Below are 25,997 nucleotides of genomic sequence, written 5' to 3' on the forward strand. Positions count from 1 at the left end.
TAATTTTAAAACAAGTACTACAAGTTATGTTTGCACGCATGTGAGGTAATTTCTATTGTTTCTAACGGCTCAATGGTCTAGGGGTATGATTATCGCTTAGGCTGCGAGAGGTCCCGGGTTCAAATTCCGGTTGAGCCCAATTTTATAGTACTTTCCAATAGATCACACAGGATACATGAGTCAATATTGTTCTTTTAAACAAATACCACTCGTTATGTTTGCACGCATGTGAGGTAATTTCTATTGTTTCTAACGGCTCAATGGTCTAGGGGTATGATTTTCGCTTCGGGTGCGAGAGGTCCCGGGTTCAAATCCCGGTTGAGCCCAATTTTATAGTACTTTCCGATAGATCACACAGGATACATGAGTCAATATTATTCTTTTAAACAAATACCACAAGTAATGGTTGCACGCATGTAAGGTAACTACTATTGTTTCTGACGGCTCAATGGTCTAGGGGTATAATTCTCGCTTTGGGTGCGAGAGGTCCCGGGTTCAAATCCCGGTTGAGCCCAATTTTATAGCACTTTTTAATGCACTACACAGGATACATGAGTAAATATTGTTCTTTTAACGGAAATACCACAAGTTATGTTTGCACGCATGTCAGGTAATTTCTATTGTTTCTGACGGCTCAATTGCCTAGGGGTATGATTTTCGCTTTTTGTGCGAGAAGTCTCTGTTGAACCCATTTCATAGCAGAAGTTAAAATAGCACTTTTGCTAAAATAAATTCTTATGTAGGATCAACTTATGCGAAACAACTTACTGTGATAAATCATCTAAAACAATAACGTCCAGCGCAGTTGTATAACCTCGTTAATTTACTGTGAGTTCGTGCAGAATTATTGAATGTGCTCGTGCGGTTTTATTTTATTTTTAAACAACAAAGGCAGATATTAAGATTTTTGAGATGCTGGTTGAAAGTCAGAATTTGTTGTATAAAACTGATGCGTTCACTTTTTTCTCATTTTAGATATTATTGATATAACATATTACAAATATTTTCTAATTATTTTAGGTTTAGAAATAAAAAATAAAAAAATGCAAGTTTGGCATAATGATTCCGTCGTTGCGTAAAAAGTTAATCACAAAAAGGTTATGAATACCATCACAGTTAAAGCGGAATATCTCGTGCTAAATAAAGATCAATTGGTTTTAAATTCGTGTCATCATGCGCTATGCTTTTGCAAAGAGCGTTAAGCCATAGCTCAGATGGCACTGCATCTGCCCCAAAGCATTCGAGTATAGCATATTGAAGGGGAGTTAAACAACTTCTAGTCGTTTTCCGAGAAGATCTCCGCAACAACACACTCTCGGCAGGGCACACATGAGTTACACGAATGATCTGCGTTCTTGATAGAGGTAATCAAAGTATCCACTGAAGGGGTGATCCATGAGCTGCGAACGACAGCAGCTAAATTCGGGTACGGCACGGGTTCCCAAGACCCGGTTGGGATCTTCCTCTGGCATAGCTGGTAGTGGCTGTAGATGGCTAAATTAGACCATCAGGATCCGAAGATTGTGCTTTATTTGTTTGCTTCTTCGGACCAATTTAGTCTAATTTAAAAATATGAAACAATAAAAGCACTAACTGTCCGTGGCCTTTCGATTGCTTGCGAATGTTTCATATGAATCACACGAAATGCGGGATCGCTGATGTAGCGGAAAGGAAAGATATTTTAACCACTACTGCGGGTTCGCGCGTTTTGTTCGTAGTTTGTATGTGATGGGTTTTAATTATCAACAATTTAATTATTGTTACCTCTTGTATAGAAGATATTTTTTCATCGCTTAGCAGTTCCGGTTATGCACTGTCTCTTGGTCCTTTAAAATCTTACTAAAATCCCTAATGTAGCTAGTAATGATGTGGGTATTTTGCTCAAAGAATTAAGTTGTTGTTATACAGCTGAAACGAACGCAAAAGATGGTATTGGTCGTTAAACATAAAAATATGCACTTTTGCTTTCCTTAAGTTTCCTTCAATATTATTCGAAATAGTTCATGAAATGGAAATATTTTATAAAATGAAGTAATATTTAGCTTAACTGTTTCGTTTAAAACTTAGTTGAATTTAGGTTCATATGAAATACAATACTTCATTTTGTTACATCTATTTATATACTACTATTCATTACATCTACTAGTAACATGATGTTTTAGTTTTTACATTTATGATGACGATTTCATTTTATTGATTACTGATGATGTGTTCAATGATTTCACTGTAAAATAAAAGAGTTAAGATTTTAGCACTCTCAATTCCATTACCACACGCTCATATATTCAAATATTTATTTATTCTAAGGGACTCGTATATTGTTGAAATACTTTATTCCGTACCATTCAGATCTCGACAACAAGATAGTAAAAAAAAAACAATCTTTGCTATACGTCCGTTTCACTTTTCGGTCAATGTTTCCGAACCAAACCAGTAAACCTAGATACAGATGTATTCAAAGAACTCATTCTGGAACAGAGCATCTCCTACAGTTAAATCGTACATCCGAGAGAGAATTGAAAGTAAACGTCGTCTTATACATATTCCAATGGGCTCGATCGATCACCTTGGATGCGGTACAGTTGTAACCAGTTTGCGGTGTTCAATTAAAAATTCACACCCCTTCGCATTCATCCTACGATCGGCGCAGATCGTTGGAACAAAATGAATATGTTAAACGCCAGAAGATCACCACACTCGTTGATCACCACACATCCAGCTGTGCTCTAATGCCGGAACTGGGGAATTCTGATGGCGTTTCATAGAGAGAAAAAAAAACAATGCATCATATTTTTTCTTTTTGAAGAGCAGAGAAAAAAAATACACAAGCGAGAGTGAGTAAGAAACAAAGCGAGAGCGAGAGCGCAAATGATAAAAAAATAAAACCATGAGGATACAGAAAACGTTAGATGGCAATGGATGGACGGGCTTTACCAGCCTCCCAGGGCCACGAAGTCTTCCAAGAGGATGCTTACCGTTGCATGGCGAACGAAACCGAAAGAAGTCAGTTCTGAATACATAAATGATAATTTACAAGTTGTATTTTTTCACTATTTATGGGTTTGCCGTTTGCTGGCACGATCTGCCACAAGTAAAACAAAAATAAACATGGTTTCGTCGTGAGAAGACGGCGAGCCGCGTTTACGAAAGGCAACGTCACATGAATAGTAATCGCTCGAGTACGTCAAGAAACGCACGACGCGGTATCAAACGTCGATTTTACATAGAGGATCGTCGTTCTTGACTGCCTGTCTTTGGCGCACGTGGACTCACAACGCGCCGGATGTCAAAAGGCGGCAAAAGATGCCCAAATATCATGTGATGCCTGTTGTAGTTAAGGCGCGGCTGCTCTGGCCTCGGGAGCTAGATTTGGGTGTCGTACGCGTGGCAGCCTCGTGCACGGCTTAGGACGTAGCTCGCCGAGGCCTCGCTCCGGTATCTGTTTTGATTCGATAGGCGGACGCTCGAAAGGTCGCGGTCGGGGTGTTTGGTTGTAGGCCTCTTCGTGTTTGAACAAGTTGACGGGGTTCAGTCGTTTCTTTTTGCGAGAAAAACCTGATCAAATATTACCCAAACGACGACGACGACGACGGCGACGCTCGTTGAGGGCCTTCGCTTGTGCGATCGTAGACACGCAGCATTGGCACGACCGGGGAATTAAACGGACGCAAATTGTTCAAACATTCAACATTGCTTGTGTCAGCATACAAGCGGCTAGGCGATAGGGTCACAACCGGTCCATTCATGTAGACAAACTAACAGGAATTATGGCGCTACGTCGGATTTTTAACGAAAGTGTAAGATTTGTCCATCGCAAATGATAAGAAGGAAAGGAACCGATTGTTTGGTTACGGTATTCCGATAATAACGTGCATTGTTGTTGATATGTGCATACAACATTATTACGTTGTTGTATAATATGTGCAGTTCTTGTATCATGTCAGGTATAAAAATGATTGCGTAATTTTGTCGCATTTGTGTTACTTTTTATATTACATTATCTTGCGACATTCAGATTCTCTAGAATATTACACAATTCAACTGAATCATGGTTTTGAATCAAAATGGAGTATTCAGTTGTATATTTTTGATCAATTTAACTCAAATGTTCTACACTGCTTATATCCTTTGATCATAAAAAGACAATAGTCTATATCTGATAGCAACCTCAAGCATGACATAAATAAAGAATATTTATGATACTGGCGGAAATAAGCGCCGTGCTGTTCGGTAAGTGTCTGATCCGCAGTAATTAGACCGTGACCACAAAACCGCAGACGCAGCTTTCACTTTCACCTCTTCCCATTCAGTGAGCATTTCATTGGAGCGATTTTACGACCTGTTCGTAACCATGCCACGATTAGCAGGCGCGTTGTATTTCCATTGTTGCAATGTTTTCGTATTTGGGAAGTTTAGTTTTGGACTTGCATTTTTATCGCACAAATCGTATTCATGATGTAAATCATGCCAAGCGGAGTCAATCTGCATGATTGAGAGAACGAAGCAGGTGAAAAATATGCTTCACAAAGTTGCTGTTACAAAATTCGATATTTGCATTGGTATGGCATTGAAGAGGGTTTTTTAAAGAACTAGGCATTAAGAAAATATTTTTAATGATAATTTTAATGTAATGCGAAGAAAAATTGTATGAGCGCCATAGACGCTCCTCTAGATAATGTTAATTTCCATAATTCCTGCTTAGGAGCCTCGATCTCGGAAGTCTGTTTAAAAGACAATGAAGTTGTGAAACCCGCGATCGAGTGGGAAACGCTCATGACCGTGGTCAGACGCAAGCTCAAGTTTGCCGATTGTGGCACATCCAAAGCACATGGAAAAAGGTGTTAATTCCGCACAATGCACAGTATTCGATGGCACCGGTCCTGCCGGGTGGACGCATCCGAAAAGCGGTTTCATTCCACTACCCGGTCTTGGCAAGGGCATGAAATATGAAACAACCGGTAAAATATACCGCGACCCAGAAGAAACGGCTCCATGTATGCAAGTCCGCCACCGTTACGTCACATTACGCTGAAGAGATGAGAGAGCGTATATGTGAAAAAGCACCTCTCCTGCGCAATGTAACAAACTGTCTGGCTGAACAAATCGTATTCCTGCGCCACGCTGGCCAAACCAACGTAGTGCATTTACGTGAACATGTCGTAATCGTAGGCCCAAGTCAGTGTACAGTCATGGGTACGCGTGGCGCAGTCGCTGGATGGTAGCCTGCGATCGACCGCCTTACATTTCCAGGCTCCTTATGCTGCGTGCAACTGATTGGTTACACTGGAGGCTCGCACCATATTTTCGTGGTGGTGACGTGAACCCAAGCCAAGGGTAGGTTGGTTGTGGACGTTTCGTGTTTTTCTAGCAGGTTCGTCACGGTTCGAAAACGACCGAATCGATGGAGTAAAATTAATTTACGTCCCTCATTTACCGTTCGTACGTGTTAACACTTTTGGTATCGTACAGTGTATCGACCATTCTTGGCGAGTTGCACAAACTAGCCATCGAATCGATGCTCGTTTACAGGACATGATTTGTACGGAACGAAAGGGCGAGATAGTTAGCGAAAAAGTCTTCCGTAATCATATTGATATATTTGTGTGATCTTTCAATACAATTAGTCTTTATGCTTAAGTTCCTGGCAGGCATTGCATCAAAAAGCTAAGATGATCTCATGACTATAATCAATTCGATACAGCAAGGTGTTTTGCTGGTCCACGAGAATGACATTTTCAAATCGCACAAAGTCCATTGTAAGCTCGTTAAGGAATGCCTTCTCTACGCAATTTTGCATGATTCTCGCTGTTACATCTTCTCCTCTAAACAGCCACGAGAAGAGCGTAATTCTTCAATTGAGCAATCAATCAAATTTATATTGCTACGATACAATGCCGCTGTTGCGGATCTTTGCCGGTCTCCAGTTTGACCTGCTGCTAGAGTAAACCGGAGCCAAAATTACATTCAATTTTGTGAGATGACGGGGTTTTTGGGAAATTTCGTTTAGGGACTCCGCGCTTCTCCATTCTGTGTCTTGATGATGACTCATGGAAGCTTCTTTTTTCGGATGTAACGTTTCAAAGAACTTAATTAGTGAACGTCGTAAACGATGAAATGAATAAAAATATCCATCACCATTGGGCCAGCCAGAAATGATGCTTCATAAAGTTCTCAGGTACTTGGGATTTTGATTATCGATTAATCATTTTTAAAGAGATACAATTATGAAAGAATGTTAACCGGATATTCAGTGATGAGTGATTTTGAGCATGGTCAAAGATAGTTTCGAAACAAATGTATCCTGTGAATACTCTGATATTATGTGGTGGTAAAACATGTTTTAACAGTGCAATGCAGTATTCCTTTCTGAAATATCTTTTCATGTAAATGACTGTACTTATGGAAAAATTTTAGATTTTAATCAAATCTATTCAAAAAATTATGTACACATGTCCCTAAAATCATTGGAATTCTAATTTCCAAAGTAATGCCATTAAATAATTAATGTCACTAATACGTGGAAAACACACAACAGTTGTGTCGTGTTGTAACACATATGCACTGTGTGAGAGTTGATGGATTCGATAAATGGAAAATGGAAGGAAGTATCTATCACATAGCAGGTAGTAATTATTGTTACACGACTGTACTAGATCAAAGATTGCATGTTGTTGGTAACAGTGAATAAAAATAGAAGAAAAAAAAGTGATTTCATCAAGATTGGAAACTAGCGATAAATGTTTTTTTTTTCACATTCAAATGCAATACAGTGGACATGCAAATGAAATGAAATGCATTAAAGTGAATGGATAAAAGTCTCGAGACTTATCAGGAAATTTTAACTTCATTTCGATTGCTCATATTTACTGAATGAATGAAAGTGTTTTGAATATGACCGATAAATGCTAATATTTATGTTGGTAAATAGGGATTGTTACTGGATTTTCTTATACTGCGTAAGTACCATTTGGTTAATATTTTATAAGCACGTGCTCATTACTAAGGGTAAGATTACAGGGCTGGAAAAATCAGCTCAATTTTTTTTTTCTGCTGGCCATAATGACGATCACAATGACTATATGCTGTCAAAATGTTCCGATCGAACCTCGAGTTCGACGGCCCCTAGCGGAATTCGGCGAACGGCCCTGAATGGCCGTAGTACTAATTTTAATCAGACATATCCACACATCATGTCCTGGTTCACACAGCCGGCGTACTGACCATCACCAAACGGAACTGTCTTACCGAAATCTCCTCACAAAGAGTTTCCGCCACTGGCGCCGCGTGCGTAACGGTGCTGCCCCACCAGCGTTCTATGTGGCTTACCTACCGGCGCGCGTGTGTATGTGTGTGTGTGTACGTGCCCGCCGGCTGGGAGGTTCTGATTGACCTTAACATAGTCTTCCGTGTTTGCGATCGCCGCATTTGCCGGCCAATATGCCAACCGGTCTGGGGCCGCGTGGAGTCCGGTCGGTAGGTTGAATAAATATGGTTCATTATTTATCGGCGCAGCAGTATCATTCCATAAATTTATTCCACACTCAGCCTGGCCTAGCAATGGTGGTGTCGCGTACTCCAGCCGTTCAGCCGTTCAGTGCGCTTCGAGCGCCAGCGATTGTTGATCCTCGGGCCACCCCCCCTGGGGGAGGTGGGAACTTCAGTGACGAGGGATTTGCGTTTGTCATCGTACCACACTTGAACAGCTCGGTGAGGCCGGCTCAAGTGCGAGAACGTTTGCCCCGGAGTGCTCATCCAGACGGTACTACTGGTGTGCTGGTTGAAGGGGGCGATCAAAATTGACTAGACGGTAGCATCGCGATCGTGCATCCGGGTGAGCGAGAGAGAGAGAGAGAGAGAGAGAAAGAGAGACCAGGAAACCCGAACGAAACAGACAAACCACATGCACGCCGCGAACTGGAGGTGATTATAAAAGCCACAAAACCGGTTCCAACCTCGGAGGCTGTGGATCTACTCGTAGAATTCCCCTTGGTTGCTTCCTTGTCGGCCCCGTGTCTCTCTCTCTCTCTCTCTCTCTCTCGATCAGGGCTGCCTTGGAGCGAGATTCGGCAAAAGATGAAGATAATTATTTTGAAGAAGACCAACAATCGCACCAGACTGAGTCGCGTCGCTCGCAAACTTCTGCTCGGTTGGCGCTACCTGTTGGCTGATATGCCGGGGTTTACTCCTTTTATTTTTTGGTTTCGTTCGCCCTTTGCTGTGTTCGCTTTTCGGGGTTTCAGAGTACTTGTGTTATTTTTTCGACCACAGGACGGTCTCGATAGCTCGCCCTGTAACGCTAGTTGGCGTCGGGCAATTTGCGGACAAATTGAAGGCCATGAAGTGTAGAATATCCTTAGAGTACCGTCTGCCTGCGGCGGATGCAATTATAGCCTACCGGCATCGGATCGGTGGCATGTAAATCCCACTGGATCGATTACGATAACTACGTTGCGCTTGCGATATTGGCTAGATCTACGGCGTGCTTGTGATCTAAGTGACGTGCGTTATTGTTGATGTTTTGAATGTCACCACCTTAAGGAGGATTTTATTTTAAGCCTATAGCTCTCTTTATTTTGATATTATTCTAGCATTTTATTCATAAACAACACTAGCTTTCCCAATGCGCTTGCGCTTAAGGTATGTTTGTGCGTACATGATCTGATAACTGAGACACATTCAGAAAAGATATAAAGGGGCTTTTATAAAGCCGTTGCCTTCAAATAAGATTACGTCAACCTGTTGATGTTCCTCGTACTGAATGAGATGTACTGAATGAATAAAATAATCTCAAACCTGTACATCTAGCCTAGCTTCCCAAATAGCCACATTACCACATTAGCAGTAAGCTGCCATCGCACCGGCTATCGGCGGAGGTTGGAGCGCCCAAAGCGAGAAGTGTACTGGGCGGGCCTAGAGTCGTGACTATTCAATTAGGGGGTGATAAAATGAGGAAATCGCATGACTGCTGAATGAGTTCCTCATTTCATGCCACTGCTCAGCTGCCCCACCGTGCTGCTCAAGGAAGCTGCTCTGTGCATGGTTGCCGGCTTAACCCCTAAAGGGTGGCATGTTTGACGGGGTTTACGAAGCCAACACTTTTCGTGTGTGCTATAGCCGTCCGGTTCATTCGAAACGAGCCTCGCGGCGGGAAGAATGATGAAGGGAGCCAGGAAAACCGTAGAACACGATGTCTAGGCTTTTGGCGATGCGTTCCGACGGTTATTCAAACTGCCATAATCGCGAATGATTTATGGTATCAAGGCATGTACGTCCTTACCGTTTCGTCACTGGCTCGCTACTTTCAGAAGCGCCGGCGGAAATAAACGTTTAGGCACTTGAGTTGTTTTTTGGCTTGTGGAATCCATGTTTCGCTAATTAAATTTTTGTTTTTTTTTTTCAAAACAGCTTTAGCTCTCCCGAACATGATCGCGGCCGCACGCCTTATCATTGTTTGAATTAGTGTGATGGAAATCTATTGTGGCGTTTGGCATATTAAAGTGCTTTTTGAAAAAATCACTTACCTGAAAGTACGATGTACGAAAAAATGTTCAGAAATTAAAGAGCGAGTTAAAAACAATCTGAAATACAACATTGACCTATTCAAAATTGAATAAATGTAACTTTCGAGTTATCAATAACCTAAAGAAATGCCTTTGGGAAATAGTTATTGATACATACGATATACAAAATCTAGCGTAAAATTATCGTAACACATGTTAATCGGTTTAAATTTCAAGTGAAATGCATAACTCATAATTCTTTTTGACGATTTACGATCATACAACAAATGTCGACAACCGTTACATTTTAAACAGACGTTTGTCATAAATATAATGGTAAAGTTTTTATGACGTTCATTAGCCTAGCCAAAAATCACGTTGTTGGCGATGCTCGACAAGCATCGAGCGGGTTTATTTCGTTCGTGCACTGATCGGAAACGATTAATCCCTTGTTGCTGGAAACGAACGCCTCGTCTCATTAGCGGCAGTGTGTGGTGACATTAAATTATTATCGTTGCTTGAGCACCAATTGAGTGCAGGTCCGGCTATCCAGTTGATCGCCAACAAGCTATCAACATAAAACTCATCACGAAAAAAACGACAGTCGTTATTTTTTCCACCCGCACGAATGTGCTGGTTTTATGATTCTGTGGCAAATCGAATTGAGATGATATAAATTAGGACTGAACGATGCGTCTGGCGAACGATATGCTATCGATGGCGATGAAAAAGCCCACTTCAGCTCTTGCATCATGTGCCACGCGATCGTAATGGGTTTTTTAATATGCGTAGATTATGTCTCATGGTTCATCACTTAAGCACTGTCGCTGAAGATGCGCTTATGTATAGAGCAAATAGCGATGTTACAGGTTGATTAATAGTGGATGTCTCTTGTGGTTTCATCTTTTTTATGATTTATGCAGATGCATAAATATTGTATTAGTAAAAAAAATTGTTTTGTTGCTTTTTAAAAGTTGTTTAGGTACTGATTTGAAATGAATAACGAATGTTTATTAAATCATCGTTTTTTCTAGAAATATGATAAAACGAAATGTTTGGTCTAAATAATCAGATGATCTTTCGGGGCTTAAAATAAAACACACGATCTGCTCTGTTGGCAATGATTGAGTCAAGTGTTACATTTTATTACAAGCATTATGTTGTTAAATTAAGACGTACTTTTCTGCATGACTCTGCCTTGATCAACAAATATTGTACAAAAAATGTTTCATAATAGCTTTAAATGAATCCTAGAGAATGAATCTAGGAAAACCTTATAGATTGTAGTACAAAATGTTTTAAATCGATCAAACATATCTGTAATGACCATTCATATATTACATAAGCTCCAGAGATTTGCTTACATTGACCACGTGTCAGAAGAGGTGATAATTAATTCGAAGATAAGCACGAACTCATTTTCTTCTATCCATCACCGTACTTACGAAGCAGAATATTCTAACGCAAACAATTAATTATCCGACCGTGCGGATAGACTTTTCTCTCGAACGTTGATAACAGCGATCATCGAGGTAATGAACCGTATAAAGATGAAAAACTACCAACACTGTGGCGATGTGGGGTGGAAGTCCCGCCGAAGCATGCATTGCGGCCTGGCGCTAACCCTATCCTCCTAGGGGAGGCGATCATGAAGCCACAATGGAACCAAACCGGTTTTAGTTAGTGATTCATAACCCGCAAATGGCATCGTTAATTAGCGTACCACGCAAAAGGGAAATCAGCTAGGAAGGTTGATAGAACCCGTGCGTACGTTGCAGTCACCCCGATCTATGGCCCTTATTTGCTAGCGAGCTGTGAGGTCGCATGGTACTCTGGAACAATATGCTAGATATCGTCATTGCAAACAGCACACGATTCTATGTTAAACACACATACACGCCCTCACACACAAAGATATTTGCGTTCTCTCTCTCTCTCTCTCTCTCTCTCTCTCTCTCTCTATCTCTTTCGAAATCTCGCTCTACCCCGTGTACCCGTGGGCGTTGTTAAGTACTCAGAGCAAAAGTACACTGCATCTCCAAGGGTATTTACCAACCATAAATCTTTCCACCATACAGTGACATTCTTCCGTAGTAAGCGACACTCTGCGCCTGCGTTACTGCCTGCGCAGATAGCTGGTGCTGGCTGCAATGAGTTTGATGTCGCAGAATTAGAGGCAATTTGCATCTGATTTATTCACACTTGCTACGGTAATTGAATCAATTATTTTGTTGCACAGTTGTGGTTCCGCGATCTTCTCTAACGCATCCATGCTCTTCCCAGCAGCAGCAGACAACGAATGTAGTTGTCTTTTGAATATGATCTGCCAAGCATTGCCGTGTGTTGAGAAATCAACATAAAATGTTCAATATTTTATTAATTGATTGGGATTTACTTTTCATCTGTTTTGCTAACATGAATTTAATATAAGTCATGCGTTTATGAGTTATATATAAGTAGTTATATTGTAGAGAAGCGTATTCAGATTTGGTGGGTTTGGTGTTCAGGATCTTGTTATTTTAAACTGAATATAAATAATTATAGATTATGTCAATAACATTAGCAGTAAATAATGAAAAACAATGCATATTTCATAGTATATCAATTGAATACATTGAACTGAATACAATTAAATATCAATCTTCTGCCGTTAAAGGAATAGTGTATACCGAAATATTATATAATATTTTTGTTGAAAGATTCTATGAGCTTGATGGATTACAAATAATGAATATAACTCTCAAAGTATTGGGGAATATATTTTAAGCTATGTTAAATATGTTTATATATTGTATGTTTCTATATTTATTTGTGTACATGGATGCGTATGTATGTATATATACTACATATATGTATATATGCGCTGGTTTCGACAGACGATTAGCTATTGAAACTCCTTTCGGTGAAGAATGATGCATTTATCTATCTTTAGATTCACACTTTACCAATTAGAATCAAGAGCCAGCAATGCCCGCATCTGGGGAACAGACAATTTTGTGCAGTGACGTTGACTAAATTTGTCCAAAATCTACTTTAATCGGCATTGAAACGTTTATTTTTATCGTAGCGACATAAATGACTGCAAGTATATTGAAGCCTTAAGCATGATGCTTGCCCGTAAGAAGAAATATAAGAAAACATTATGCTCTTCGCAACAATGTTGTGCAACCGGTCGATATTGATGAATCAACAATGCTTCGGCAGCATAGGGTATCCGGGCTGGTGTATCGCGCGGCCCGCATGCATGGTTCAGATTTTTGAGCAATCAATTTACACAGCGATTTGCACTCCCTGGCCAAACATTTCAGCGGCAGCTGGGTTGGGTTGTAATAAATCAAGCGCACCACTCGTTGGCTCCATCGAAACTGTAGTTGTGAAAAGTAGAATAATAATTGCCGCTGGAACTGGTTTTCTTTTTTAAAAAAATGCCATTAAAATCAAAAGAACGTAACGAAGCAAATACCTAGAAGACAAATATTTTATGAAAATGAAGTGAAGGTGAATGTGCAATGCATAAACCTCAATATCTAATGTGGCAGTGACGAAGCCGTCGCAGTGAAAGAATAAGCGCCTGGATTGTTTAACGGCACTAGAAGGCGAAGAAGATGTGTTGATGAAATATGGTAAAACGAAGAAAACGAATTTAAAAGTGAATAGTTCCTCTTTTCTACTACCACTACATCGACTAACGCTCCGGCTCGAGAAATGCAGACTCACAGCGGAGTGAACGCCACGCAGAGCATTTATCGATAATTCCTTTTTATCTCTATTGCTTTTTGAATAAAATTACCTTCACACAATGCCACTCATTCATGGACATGTTTAACATATGTTTCGTACGGCGGGACTGGATAGCTAGAAGAAACTGCCGCCACAAAATGAAACGAGTGTGCATCACGAAAGGAAATGCATTCGATGAATATTAATGTGTCCACACTCGGCCAGACACTGTTGCTGCATTTTGGCATGTTGAACTCATCTTCGTGTAGAGTGATTCTTCTTTGCACCCTCTTTCTACAAGAGTTATTGGAAGAATGGTGCGATAGAAATTTCAACAGACTAAAAATCTGTATAGATGACTGGGAATACAATCACTGTACTGTGAAAATGTTGCAATGTTCTGATCAGTTTATGATCACTTATAATCACTTATATTATCCTTCATTGTAATCAGTTGTATCTTTAAAGAAAATAATGTTTTATATATAATTTAGATAATATACAATATGCAGCTCATATGTAAAGGAGGCAATGGATTTAACCTGCTTATGCATTACATAATTGTAACAAAACTAAACTGCATAACATGTTTCACGTGAAGAGGTGTTGCTAGCGCCGGCTCAACAGTAAATGAAAAAAGTGTACATATCTAATGTACCGTTTAAATCTCGAAAGCGCCCTACCAACACTTTGTGTTCGATGATTTTTTTTCATTCCTCGCTGTAGCCGAAACGATCGATTTGAGTAACGCGATGCTGACAGCGAAATCGCGTATTTCACGATTGACAGAACTAGGAAGTGGTCGCGAATCGCAATCAAACTGTTGAAAATCTCGATGCGTAACGGTACCCTTGTTTTGTAATTTAGTTACTTAACTTCTTTGGTACACGTCCCTCATCTGTGCATGAAAAATACTTCAGTTCAATAGTAGTTTTCATAAATATGTTGTCGGTTTAAAAGAATATATAAAAACATGTTATGCATTGTGCACAGGTAAATGGTTTTCAGATCTTGAAGAAGTCAGTTCTCTTCTCTTTTATTTCTGCATAGTTAACATATTTTAACAATCAGCACAAGTGGGCACGACGTATCACGACTTAGCGGAAGGTAAAAGTGTTTTAATAGCCACCATTCAGAAGTCCAGATACACCCGTCCGACGAAATAAAAACGAAAACGATTTTCACTCCACCCATTATGGCTATTTATTCCCGTCATTACCAGGCTCTCGCTTTTTTTTACGATTCTCGCGCAGAAAGGCGCACAAAGCAAAACACCCAACATAAATTAGGTGAGTAGATCACTGGAGAAGCCTTTTTTTTGTGCAATTACTTTTGTTCTATTTGAAATTTCATACTCCCGTCGCTTGACCTTCCACGCTCCAGCGAAGGGAGCGTAAAAGATGTTTCGATATCTCGATCTCGTTGGTTCTACCACTCCCCTAACGGTGTGCCTTGTGCCTGCATGAACGATCGAATTAGCATCGAAGTAGACGCCTTCCGCGAGGTCTGGCGCACAACGCGAGTCCCACCGGCAGGCAACATTGGCCGCGGAACGCAAAATACTGCAAATCATGCTGCAAAATTAACCACAGACGCAAACGGCCACACATACACGGGCCGAGGTGTGTTGGCTGCCGTTTTGAGTTTGGATAAAGTTACATTAGACCTTCGGGATCTTTCGCTCGACGCTTTTGTGCCTTCTTCCAAGCGAGAACCAAGCCTGCGAGAAGCTCCGTGATGGATTATGATCGTGTATGGCCGATAAACGAGAAGAATAGGATGTCTTAGGATAGGAAAAACCGAGAATAGGAAGTGGCTTCGTGCGATGTTTTGGTCCGATTGATGGCTCGACTGGCGAATTCAGGCATTCTGGGGCCAGCCGAGAATTCGCGCTCGTCATTTAGCAGTGATGGGGAACTGTGAGCAGCGGATGATTTGGAATTTTTCTTCTGAGGGTGACCTTCAGTGTTTTTGTGACGTCTGCTTACAGCATCCGCGATACGGCGTGATCAGTTTTAGCGCAACAATTCATTGAAATGAGCTAAGGATAGGTTTTTTGGATGCAGTTTCGGGCTGTTGATGATGAAATTTAATTTAGGCTATTAAAAGTAAATCCATTTTAGTTTGATCCCGTGTCAATCGCTCATATCCGCTATAGAGCGATAAATAAAAAAGTAGTAAAAATTTATAAATATATGCATGAACAAATAAATAATTTCATCCATATATACCATACGTGCATATTGGCAGTAATGGCTTTTATTGTATAAAAATATATAAAGTATAAATAAAAATATATAAAGTATCAACAATTTTATCTACTGAAAATGTTTGTGAAGTATACTGCTTATTTTAAGTATTCAAATAAAATTATATTCCGTTTTGTGTTGTAAAGCGATTTTGTATATTTTTCCATCAACTGGTAAAGTTGTATGCAGAGGTTTAATGCTTTAAACCTCTTATACGCTATCAAAATAGTTTTGTTTAAATTTAATCCTACATTTATTTCGAGCTTGAATTAATTTCAAAGTCAAAAACGTGTTTAAACTTCATGAATGGACCATCTGTGTCTTCATGAATGGATTCTTTGAAATTTATTTTTAGCAGGTGAATTTCTACCTTTAATGGAGAACAAAAATATTCAAATTAATTTAATCTAGAGATACATAGTGCTATTGAATAGGATGAACTAGCAATTTGTGATATGCAAATTTAATGTTCAGATTTTATTTTGTCAATATCAAATTTATACCTAATGTAGTCTAGATTGAAATTAACTGATGGAAATAAAGCATTAAAACCTAATAATGGCATTGCTCAAAGACTTGGTTTGTGATACGAATACAATTTAAAGTTGTGATTAAAAGTACATGTTTCATAACTTCAACTAAAGTTTTTGATAATGTTGTCATTTTTTTGCACCATATCTACCATCTTTTTCAGCAACATCGCGCTGTGTGCTTTCCTTTGATGATGGGATTCACCTTGAGCTCGAGAGGCAAGGTAAACAATCTCATAATGGTGCTATAAAAATACACTAATACATTAGGAGGTCTAGTGGCTTGGAGCTGGGTTGATCCGGCTGCGTGAATAAAATATATGATTCTCGCGAATGCTAATGATTTCATGTTCCGGGTGCGTTTTTTCTTCTCCCCATCGTTTTGGGCTGTTCTTTATTCCGAGGAACTCAGCTCTTGCCGCAACGAACTTCCCCCGGTTCTGGATGAGTTTCAGTTTCCTCTGGAGAATTCCTTAGTGAGCCCCGAAAACACTGCCGCATCTCGGCGCAATCACGAACCGTTTGGTTGGGCACTTTCCTTCCACGAATGGGCTCTGGATCGTGTTTTTTTTGCAGCTTTATGTTACGCATATGACGAAACACAGCGCGATCGGCAAAGGAAGAGAAACCGAGCACTAGGGTGCTGATGGGTGATATTTTTATCTTCTACCATTTTTGGCTTAATTCGTGAACCCTCCCTGTTAGGTTGCTTGGACAGGTTTTCGAAGAATGGGCGCTTCAGTTTCAGAACATCTTGCCGCAGGTTCTCTGGCATTCTGCCCGATCAAGAGGCCATGATCACGAGTCAACGGCGTCGAAGGCAACCACTTGAAGCTGAAAAAGTTTGCAACGCTGGCGGGGCTTAATGTATTCATGAGGATCAGTCGTTCTGGAGGAGCGGCTTCTCTTGAGATTTTTTGGAAACACGCCGACAGGTTCTGAGACGTGGTTCAGCTGCTTCTAGCTGGAGCCGGGCTTCCCAAACTTCGCGTTCAACGGCACTGATGGAAGAACCAGTTCCGTGAGGACCACCAGGCACTGGTCAACGAATCGAAAGGGGTAGTAGATGGCTTTCAATCCCCACCCTTCAACGTTAATTTCATGGCGTGTGCCGGCACGGTCGCTGGAGGCACCGCAGAAAAGGCACCCTAAGCGAATATTAATGAAACTCTCACGTGCAACTAAACTAGCACCGGCATGCACCCTGTGACGGCGAACAGTAATCGATCGGGATTGCAAATGCGCAAACCGTGTGCTCCTGATGTTGGATATTGTCGATTTCCTGCATCACGGATACATTAATTCTACTATCTTGCAAAAAAAAAGTTTATCTGGTTTTCATATCATCAACCCTCTGGGTGCTAAATTCTGAATGTGATCGTTTCTTGCAGCTGTGGGCGTGAGAAGCAATAAATAACGAGGAAGATTCCTAAAATGCTAATCATTTTGACCATTATCATCACTAACTGGTTTTATACATACCATTACTCTCTACATTAATTAGCATACATTGTTTACCGAATTCTAACAACCGATACGATAGGTATTTTATTAAAAACTGTAGATACATAACAAACGTGTGACGTGAGATAAATCTATAAATCCAGATTCCAGATAGTGGTTAGAAAAATCAATTAATCGGATACATCTATTAAATAAAGATTAAATCAAGCGGTTTCATTGGAACAGTTTAATTACACAGCAAATAGTGAGTTCTGTGGAATGAACAATAATTAATAGTCTCAGTCTTGATCGATCAGATAGTACCAATATTAAAAGCACAAAATTGTATTAAATTTATTCTCACTATTTGGGTTACGGTATATCCTAAATCCATCTAGATTCAAAATTTGATGCAACATTTTTGCTTTTTAATGACATATTACATTTTAAAACAACGTTTTAAATAATATTTTCAACATGTTACAAACCGTAAAATTATTTGTATCCGTAATTTTAATGATTCATGAAACCAATTTCTCGTTGGAAACTAAACTGACCAGTAAGCTGTTAACAGCAGTTGTAGTAATGGTGATTGGTGATTTCCCTAAAGCTAAAGTAATCGCATTAACCAACGAAAATATGCTCCACTGGGACACCAACAAGTAACTGGTCTCCGAAAGCTGTACTGCCATGCCTTGCGCCAGTACACCGGACCATGTGTCGGGTGCTCATTCGACAGCCGGTCATGTAAGCAAATAAATTAAAATTTGACAGATTTATGATAATCCGATTGCCAAACCGCTTATTTGCCAGTTTATTTCGTGAGCCTCTCGACATCCCCTACCCCCGTCGGCTGACGATCGGTTCGGTGGTTCGCACGGTGGCGTGATGTGTACCGTTTCGCGCAACCACCGATTCTCTGTTGCTTAAGCTACAGCCCGTATGCAGACGGCAATCGAAGGTGTGGGATTACGGATGCAGAAAAGACGCCCAAATAGCCGGACCGTATCAGCTGTAGCAGTGGTTCAGCAGCCTAACATGACCTGGTAGTTCAGCAATGGCTACAGTAGACTGCAGAGAACGTAGCTTCGTTGGGAGGAGCAACCGGAGTTAGCCGATCGCGTGTAATTCATGTGACACCGTCAGTTGTAAAGCTGTCCTTCGTGCAAGCTGTTTCTATCCATGAAGGTGGTTGGGAAGAATTTATAGTAGATGAATGAACTCGGTAGACGCGAGAAGCATCCTTTACCGTTGTGTTCGAGCTACGCAGAGGGAAACGTGGAGTCATGCATATTATCAAATGTGGAATCATACGCATCATGGATTAATTAGTATGAAAGGAAATACGATCGCACTTGATTTGGGGCTAAATGAATTTTTGTTAGTTCCTTGATTTAACTTTGCTACTAACTTATATACTTGTAAGATAAACTTATTTTACATTAATCTTCATAAATCATACACGTGAAAACCTAGTTTTAGAATTTATCTAATTTTAATTAAATGTCCGTCGATAAAATTGCAATCAAAAGTGTTATTGTAAAAGTCACAATATTAAGAATACGCATTAATGTAAACTGGATGTGTTCTGTTTGTTTTTTTTTGTAAAGTGCTGATGAGGAATAAACCGTATCCTTTAGGTCCTCAAAAACTCTTGATCTTTGCTCGTCAACACCATTTTATTATTAATCGAATTTAAGAGTCGTAATAGGTTATTTATGCGTCAAACATTTAATCTGCGGTTTACCGGTTACGCGATCACTCTGACATATTTTTGGAGAGTTAAATAACGTAGTAACTCAAACTTGAAAATCGACAGTGTGCGTTAGGGAAGCATGAGGAACAATGAATAGGCGCAGAGATAAGTGCCACGCATTCTCTCAGGCTACAAGTGTGCGTTGGTTCTAGTGGTATTTCCGAACCAACCAAAGTACCACAAAATTCCCTCCCCACGAGAGTTATCTTGCTCGACTTGGTGTTCGATTCGCCATGACATGATAACGTGCTCAACACCCTTTATTTGTTTATTTTTTGCAATCGTTTGACAGGCGCCTACAGTCTACCGTATATCGGAGGTGGTCAGGTTAGTATAGCTTGGATTCCGCCACGAGACGCACCCTGTTGCCGCTAGCCGACGTGGTCGTCAAGTGTGAATCAGATTTATTCTGAAAGGTGACAATTAAGCTGTAACTAATAGGCCTGTGCCCCAGGATCAGCGAAAAGATGGGATGCACCGAATGGGTGGAAATGAATCAGAAAAACAAACCACAGAGCAACGCAATAGCAACAGGTGTGTTGAAACGTTTCACATCCCGTTCATCAGTGTTGTTATCAACAATTTTAAGTGTCTTGTATGTAGCGTTGTGGCAATCCAGTGCGGCACGACGCATGTGTAGTTATGTGTTAGCTGTGGTGAATTGAGTCGGTGTTGAAGCTCAATTGAAAAGCCGTCCAGGTGCTTGGGATGCTAACACCATTTTGTTCCAGAAGAGCATCCTGAAGAAGCTTATCAATCGCTTCCTGTCTGTGATTAGATTGTAGTTCAATAACAGTAACTCAAATTATACCAATGCGCCACTGTTCATTGGTTGATACTCTTTTTGACAACAGCCTTGTATTGCAATGTAAATGTAATCGTGCGACATTAGCGATGATAAAAACGCGTATAAGCGTTTAATTCATTCATTTTTTGCGCTCAAATTTCGATTCAAATTTTTGCTGATCTATTTTTTTGTTTGAAATGAACAAAATTAAAACTGGTGACGGCGTCAAAAAGGTTTTACAATTTTGCTCTATTTATGTTCTGTATTAGCTATTTTTCATTTCGACAGGAGTAACAACAATCTTCTTTCAGATTCAGATTTCTGTTTGTTAGATTTTTCATAAATGTGAACATTTTCTTATTCCTTTAGCACTGTCGGGCATAGAATATTTTCTACTACTATTTTAACGTAGTTAAACTTAATTACGAACATATTTCTCCATCTACGGTGCTATAGCATTTTTTTTACAAATGTATCTTTTTGTACTATTGGGCGTGATGCATCACATCACTCGAAACGTATAATGTGTGTGCAAAGTGGGTGGAAATGGACGATTAAGAGTGTCAAGAGTCGACAGGAGCGCTGTTTACTCCTTGTCTATTCGTTCGGGTTTCTATTGAGCGTAAACATGATTCGTGATGCGTGACGTAACTGCCAAAATGTGCAAAGCATGCCTAGTGAGCGATTGAGAATTTCAACGGGCGAGAGCTATTCTATTAACTATCTGCTTCTCTATTAAATGTTATGGGTAACGCGTGCTGCATCATGCAAAATGTGAAAAACATGTGTAACAGTTAGAAGAGTAAACAGTTGAGAGTATCAATGATTCAGAAGGGCAGCAGCGTTAGAGATACATTCTTCAGCCATTGCATCTCTGCTCGTCTCTTTGCGTGTCTAGAATTTTGTAACTCTGCTTATCTAGTCTAGTCTAGTCCTATACTAGTCTTTATATTGCTTTCCATCTATTACCCTAGCTTACAAGAGTTTGTTTTATTTCTGTTTGCTTATTTGCTTTGCTTATACATCTCGTTTCCGGACCTTTTGCCTTTTTATTTCTATTTCTGTTACCATTATAATACACAGCTCAGGTTAAGCTTTAATGTCGTATGTTTATTCATTGCTGTATATTTCTTGTGAGTTTTAGCTTGGTTCATTCATTATCATATCCAATACTGAATTTTTCATATCACTGCAGAATGTTACAATTGACTGTTTTCCCTAGGAATCTTGGCCCTGCTCACTACTGGCATGTTTTTGGCTGGAACTTTGTACAATTCAAAAACTGAATCTCTGAAATGGACCCTCGAACATTCCGATTCAACAGTGCTGTTAACGCGGTTACTCTTTCACATTGCGTCGGTCGTAGGCGCTCTTGCAACATGGTTTCTGATCCAGCGGTACGCCAAAAAACAAATCAATGTAAGCCCTATTTGGCCGATTCCTCTAGGAAAGTGAGATTTTTATTCAATGATCATTTCCTCTCTAGTTTGTGCTGATGTCGTTTGTGATCATTGGTAGCATAGTTTCGATTGCAGCGCCAAATCATCTGATTGCAGTTGCATTTGCTCGCAGTTTGATGGGTCTAGCCCACGGCATGGCATATCTGGTGGTATTGATTCATGGCGGAGAAATACTTGTGAAGGAACTTCGTGGTGTCATTATGGCTGCGGTAAACTTTTGCATCATCTCTGGGATAATGATTGGAGCTATAATGAGCTCAGTAAACGAAGCTTCTCTGGAACCCCATCAGTTTATGGGAATATTAGGTCTTTGTTACATGGCGATGGCATTCTTTCTCAATTTACTTGTCTGCTACGAATCGCCAGTGTTCTTGATGCAACGAAATCTGAACGCGGAAGCGGAACGGAGCCTCATGAAGCTTCGTAATGAATCTACAGCGACGTGGGATATCCGCAACGAATTGACCGAAATCAAAGCTATGCTGTCAGAGGACGCATCCACCACGGGGTCCATTTTCCGGGATGGTAACCTTCGACCTCTAGTATTGGTCGGACTAGGTAAGATCGCGTCAGTGCTATCGTTTAACTGTGCAGTGAATTCAGTCAAACTTAACGTCATTGATGAAGTGTTGAGTATCAAGGATGCCGACGTAAGCCTCTCTGTTACCATTCTAACGTCGATTCGGCTCGTTGTTGGCATGTTCGGCATGTTTACGGTGGATCTATACGGTCGACGAGCACTGCAGCTGGTATCCACCGTATCCACCGGGCTCGTCCTTTCGGCGATGGGAATTGCGTACTTAGCAACTGATTCTATAACACCAGAAGTAGGAATGGGTGTTTTGCTGGCCAGTGAAGTAGGAGCTTCCATCGGGCTTACCTTCGTTCCGGATGTGCTCTGTTCGGAAGCCTTTAACACGAAAAAGAAGGCCCTCACAATAACGGTTCTGCATGTGCTTGAGAACGCACTTCACGTGATCATCTATTCCATCATCTTCCAGTGGGATTACTGGACGACGCAAGAATATTACGGTGGAACTCTTTTAGTGGCTGGTGCCCCGCTGCTTGCCATTGCATTCATGCTTTATCGGAAGCTTCCAGAAACGTCTAAGATGTCGATTCGACAAGCAAGGATAGAATTTTACAAACGCGAAGGTATTGTGTTCGGTGGCAGCAAAAATTCGGTTGAAGTGCTCTACGATTGATTGGTTATTGATTCATTTGAGGCGACGAATTTTTCGTGTAATATACAAACTCATAAGTGTGACCAGCCGAACTGCAGTAACTATTACTTTTATTTACAAGAGTATGTTATTAATTGATCAATCATGATAATTTACTTAATAGAGCTTTTAGCGATGTTTTACCTAATAGAGCTAGTAGTGAAAATAAACCACAACCTATATTAAAGAAAGTTGGAAAACAAAATTGTGATGATATTTACTATGGTGTTTGTATGTTCTAATTGAAGACTATCTTAACAAAAGGCTGATTTGTGTTAATCTATACAACAGCTTACATTAGAAAAACTTTTTGTAAGTTAAGTCATAGACGTGTAATAAATAATGAATAAAATATATTTCCATATTATATAAAAAATATTGAAGGCCTTTGAAATAATCTTTTAACCTGCAATGTATGTTTTGTTTATTTTGTCTATGGCTTTTCCTATGAATTTTAGATATTTCTGTATCAGTTCCTGCTTATCTTATCAAGTTGTAAGTTGAAAAGTGCTGCGAGATTTTCAAAATACTTTCGCCCACTGCAGTGGCTGCGTATACTTATCAAATGTTTTCACTTTCGTTTGGTAGTGTTTTTCAACAGGTTTGCACTCATACTAATAAACGTAGATCACTTCAAGTCATAAGGCTACATGAAATAGAGTTTTTCCCACTCCAATGTGAATCACAAATTGCGAATCAGTGGCTAGTAAATGATTCCACTAAATATTATTATATCATTTAGTATGCCATTCGAAGAAGTCTCAATCATTGCAGTCATTTCATGAGTTTGCTCTTCAATAATACAGGGAGTTGAATGTGTTCAGATTAGGATGTTTGAAAAAAATGAGAAAATTCTAGCTTATTTTAATGACGAAGGAATGTTTTTAAATTTGCATGAGTGTAAAACTGCAATGACATTTATGTATTGAGAAGATAGTGTTATCTGCTGATAGTGTTATTAGTGTGTAGTTTTGAGTGATTTATGTTCAAGTTCCTAAGAATTATGATGTTTTCTATAGATGAGCTCCAGTGCGAATGAAACAGTCATCAAGGTCCTTTCGAGAACGAACTTTTGTGTCTCACAATATTTTTGGCTTCATTACCACTATCTCTAGATGCGCACATAGCAGCAAAGAGTGAGCTAGATGCGGATTTCAATTTTATGAAATGTTTACACAACCTTGCACGGTCAGCATCTTGACCCTTTCGATTCGCTTCCAGTGTAGATAACCCGCAAGAGCAGGCGTGCTAGTAGATAGATGCACTGTGTTATTTTCCTATTTTGTGTTCCAATTTCATCAGCGGCTCGATTTCCTGTATCACCAACGCTGAGCAGGCTGGAACGTGTTTACAAACAGTCGGAAGCGGTTATTAATGCAGCAAAGTAAAAACCATTCAGGCACGTGCGCTAGAGATATACGTTTGATTAAAATATAATAGACGCCCGACAAAAAATAAGCTGCTTTGTCTACACTCTCTTTAGAGTAGAAGCACACTGTAGACGACGACATAGAGAGACGTGTACGCGTGCAAAAAATGGTATCAATAGATTTCACACTGACTACAAATGAAGCGGTTCAGGCGTGTCGACTCGATGTCATAATGATAACAAAACAATGTAAAAAAAAACAGAACGGTGCCTGTCGGAAACTTTCATGACAACTTCCATTACAATGTGTAAGCTTGTAGCTTTCGTTCATTTTATAAAAGAAAACAAATAATAGCATAGCATGACGATTGTGTTATCGGTTCTAATCACAAACAAAGACCTGTTCGAAACCATGAGAAATGTTACTATTGATGAAGGATCTGGAAGAATAATTTTATTAATTTCCTTTTTCAAGTAATGAAGGAAAACCATTTGAAGAATGAGTTTTGTAGTATATATTTCATATTTCATATTTGTCAATCAATCTTGTTCATATTACAGACGTTAAAGTGGTTTCACGCTCGTCATTCAGGGAAATAAAGCACATTCTTTAACTCATTAATTCGACAGCAGATCCTAACGCATGCTGAACCGTAAAATTGTTGAATTTATAGCGAAGTGATAACGATATCTCTCACTATTTATAGCGATGCTCAGAGTTCTATAAGTAAGTTTGATAAATATATGGGTAATACAAAATACAACATAATTAATACAAAAATGTAACCAAAATGAACCTGTTCTTTTTTTGTATCCTACATGCTTAAATCTATTTCGTGTTGGCTTACGAATTGAGAAGTCAATTGATTGAGAGCAGCACAATTTCCGATTTCCATACGTAATTACTGTTTTTTTGGTTAATAATGTTCACAATTTTTTAAATGGGATGTGTTTAAAAATAATAATTTCATTTCAAAAACAATAAGAACAGTAAGTTTGTTTGATATTTTGTTGTAAGTAATCGTTTTCTTCGATATTTGCGCACATATAACAAGCCTTGAACAACAACGTCTTACCAAAAGATAGAGCATGGAACTAACTTGTGATCTAATCGGAGAAAAAAAACATCGAACGCGAAACCCGTTGGAAACCCGTTGGAAGTAGAACCCGGTAGAAGTTATATCATTTGTATGCGGATAACGATCGGCACGAAATTTCGAAGAATCGGCAGCAGGCTTGAAGAAACTGATATAAAGAAAAGACAACAAAACATTGGCCATAATCACGACACGGCGTATTTGTTATGGTCTGAGGTGCTGCTGCCCCGAAACGTCTGGCAGACACCAGAAATGTTCGTTCGTCGTCGATGTTGATTTTCGGCAACCAGGCGTCAACGCAAACGGGGCTGCATAGTACGCACTTATTATGCAGCGTTAAAGCCAGTGGACAGAGAACAGCAGTGAGAGGGAGGAAGACAGTTACGTACAATGAAGGAAGAAAGGTTAGAATGAAGTTAAGCTAAGAATGAAAAATGTTAATACCCATTTGAAGCTCTGAAAATTGTTGCATGCGTCTCGGAAATGCGCTTTTCGTACGCGAACATCTATTGTTGGGGTCTCGATGCATTCGTCTCATGTTACATCAACCGAAACGCAACGCAGTGTCAGCAAAGACAGCCTCGTGCGTGTGTGGTATCGAATTTGTTTGTCTCCAAAATTTGCAATAACGCAAGTAGCGTGCCGTTTGAGTTTGGTCAGCATGAAACATGTCGCCGTGCGGTTTGGATATGGTCCTCGGGATTGGTCAAGACCAAGAACATGGCAATGTTGAATGCAAGGAATGACGATCGACTGCGGATCGTGTAAACGGAACATGAATGCAGTTAATTGTGGGACATTGTATGTTTTTATTGACTTCAAAAGACAGAAATGATCCCAGTGGTATCGGCAAGTTCCGTGTT

General features: G+C 39.9%; 1 protein-coding gene and 2 non-coding genes across 3 annotated transcripts; all 3 read left to right on the forward strand.

The window, feature by feature from the left end:
- Nucleotides 1-254: 254 nt before the first annotated feature.
- Nucleotides 255-326, forward strand: Trnap-cgg (transfer RNA proline (anticodon CGG)). The gene has a single exon. It is a non-coding gene; the product is annotated as a tRNA-Pro (tRNA).
- A 116-nt stretch (nucleotides 327-442) lies between these two features.
- Nucleotides 443-514, forward strand: Trnap-ugg (transfer RNA proline (anticodon UGG)). The gene has a single exon. It is a non-coding gene; the product is annotated as a tRNA-Pro (tRNA).
- Nucleotides 515-19,665: 19,151 nt separating this feature from the next.
- LOC128721047 (solute carrier family 2, facilitated glucose transporter member 5-like) lies at nucleotides 19,666-22,650 on the forward strand. Its single transcript, XM_053814756.1, has 3 exons — nucleotides 19,666-19,732; nucleotides 21,208-21,404; nucleotides 21,472-22,650. The coding sequence occupies exons 1-3, from the start codon at nucleotides 19,666-19,668 to the stop codon at nucleotides 22,648-22,650; spliced, it is 1,443 nt and encodes a 480-aa protein (XP_053670731.1).
- Nucleotides 22,651-25,997: the final 3,347 nt, after the last annotated feature.

Source organism: Anopheles nili, chromosome 2 (assembly GCF_943737925.1).
Source record: "Anopheles nili chromosome 2, idAnoNiliSN_F5_01, whole genome shotgun sequence".
In the NCBI taxonomy this organism is placed as follows: domain Eukaryota; kingdom Metazoa; phylum Arthropoda; class Insecta; order Diptera; family Culicidae; genus Anopheles; species Anopheles nili.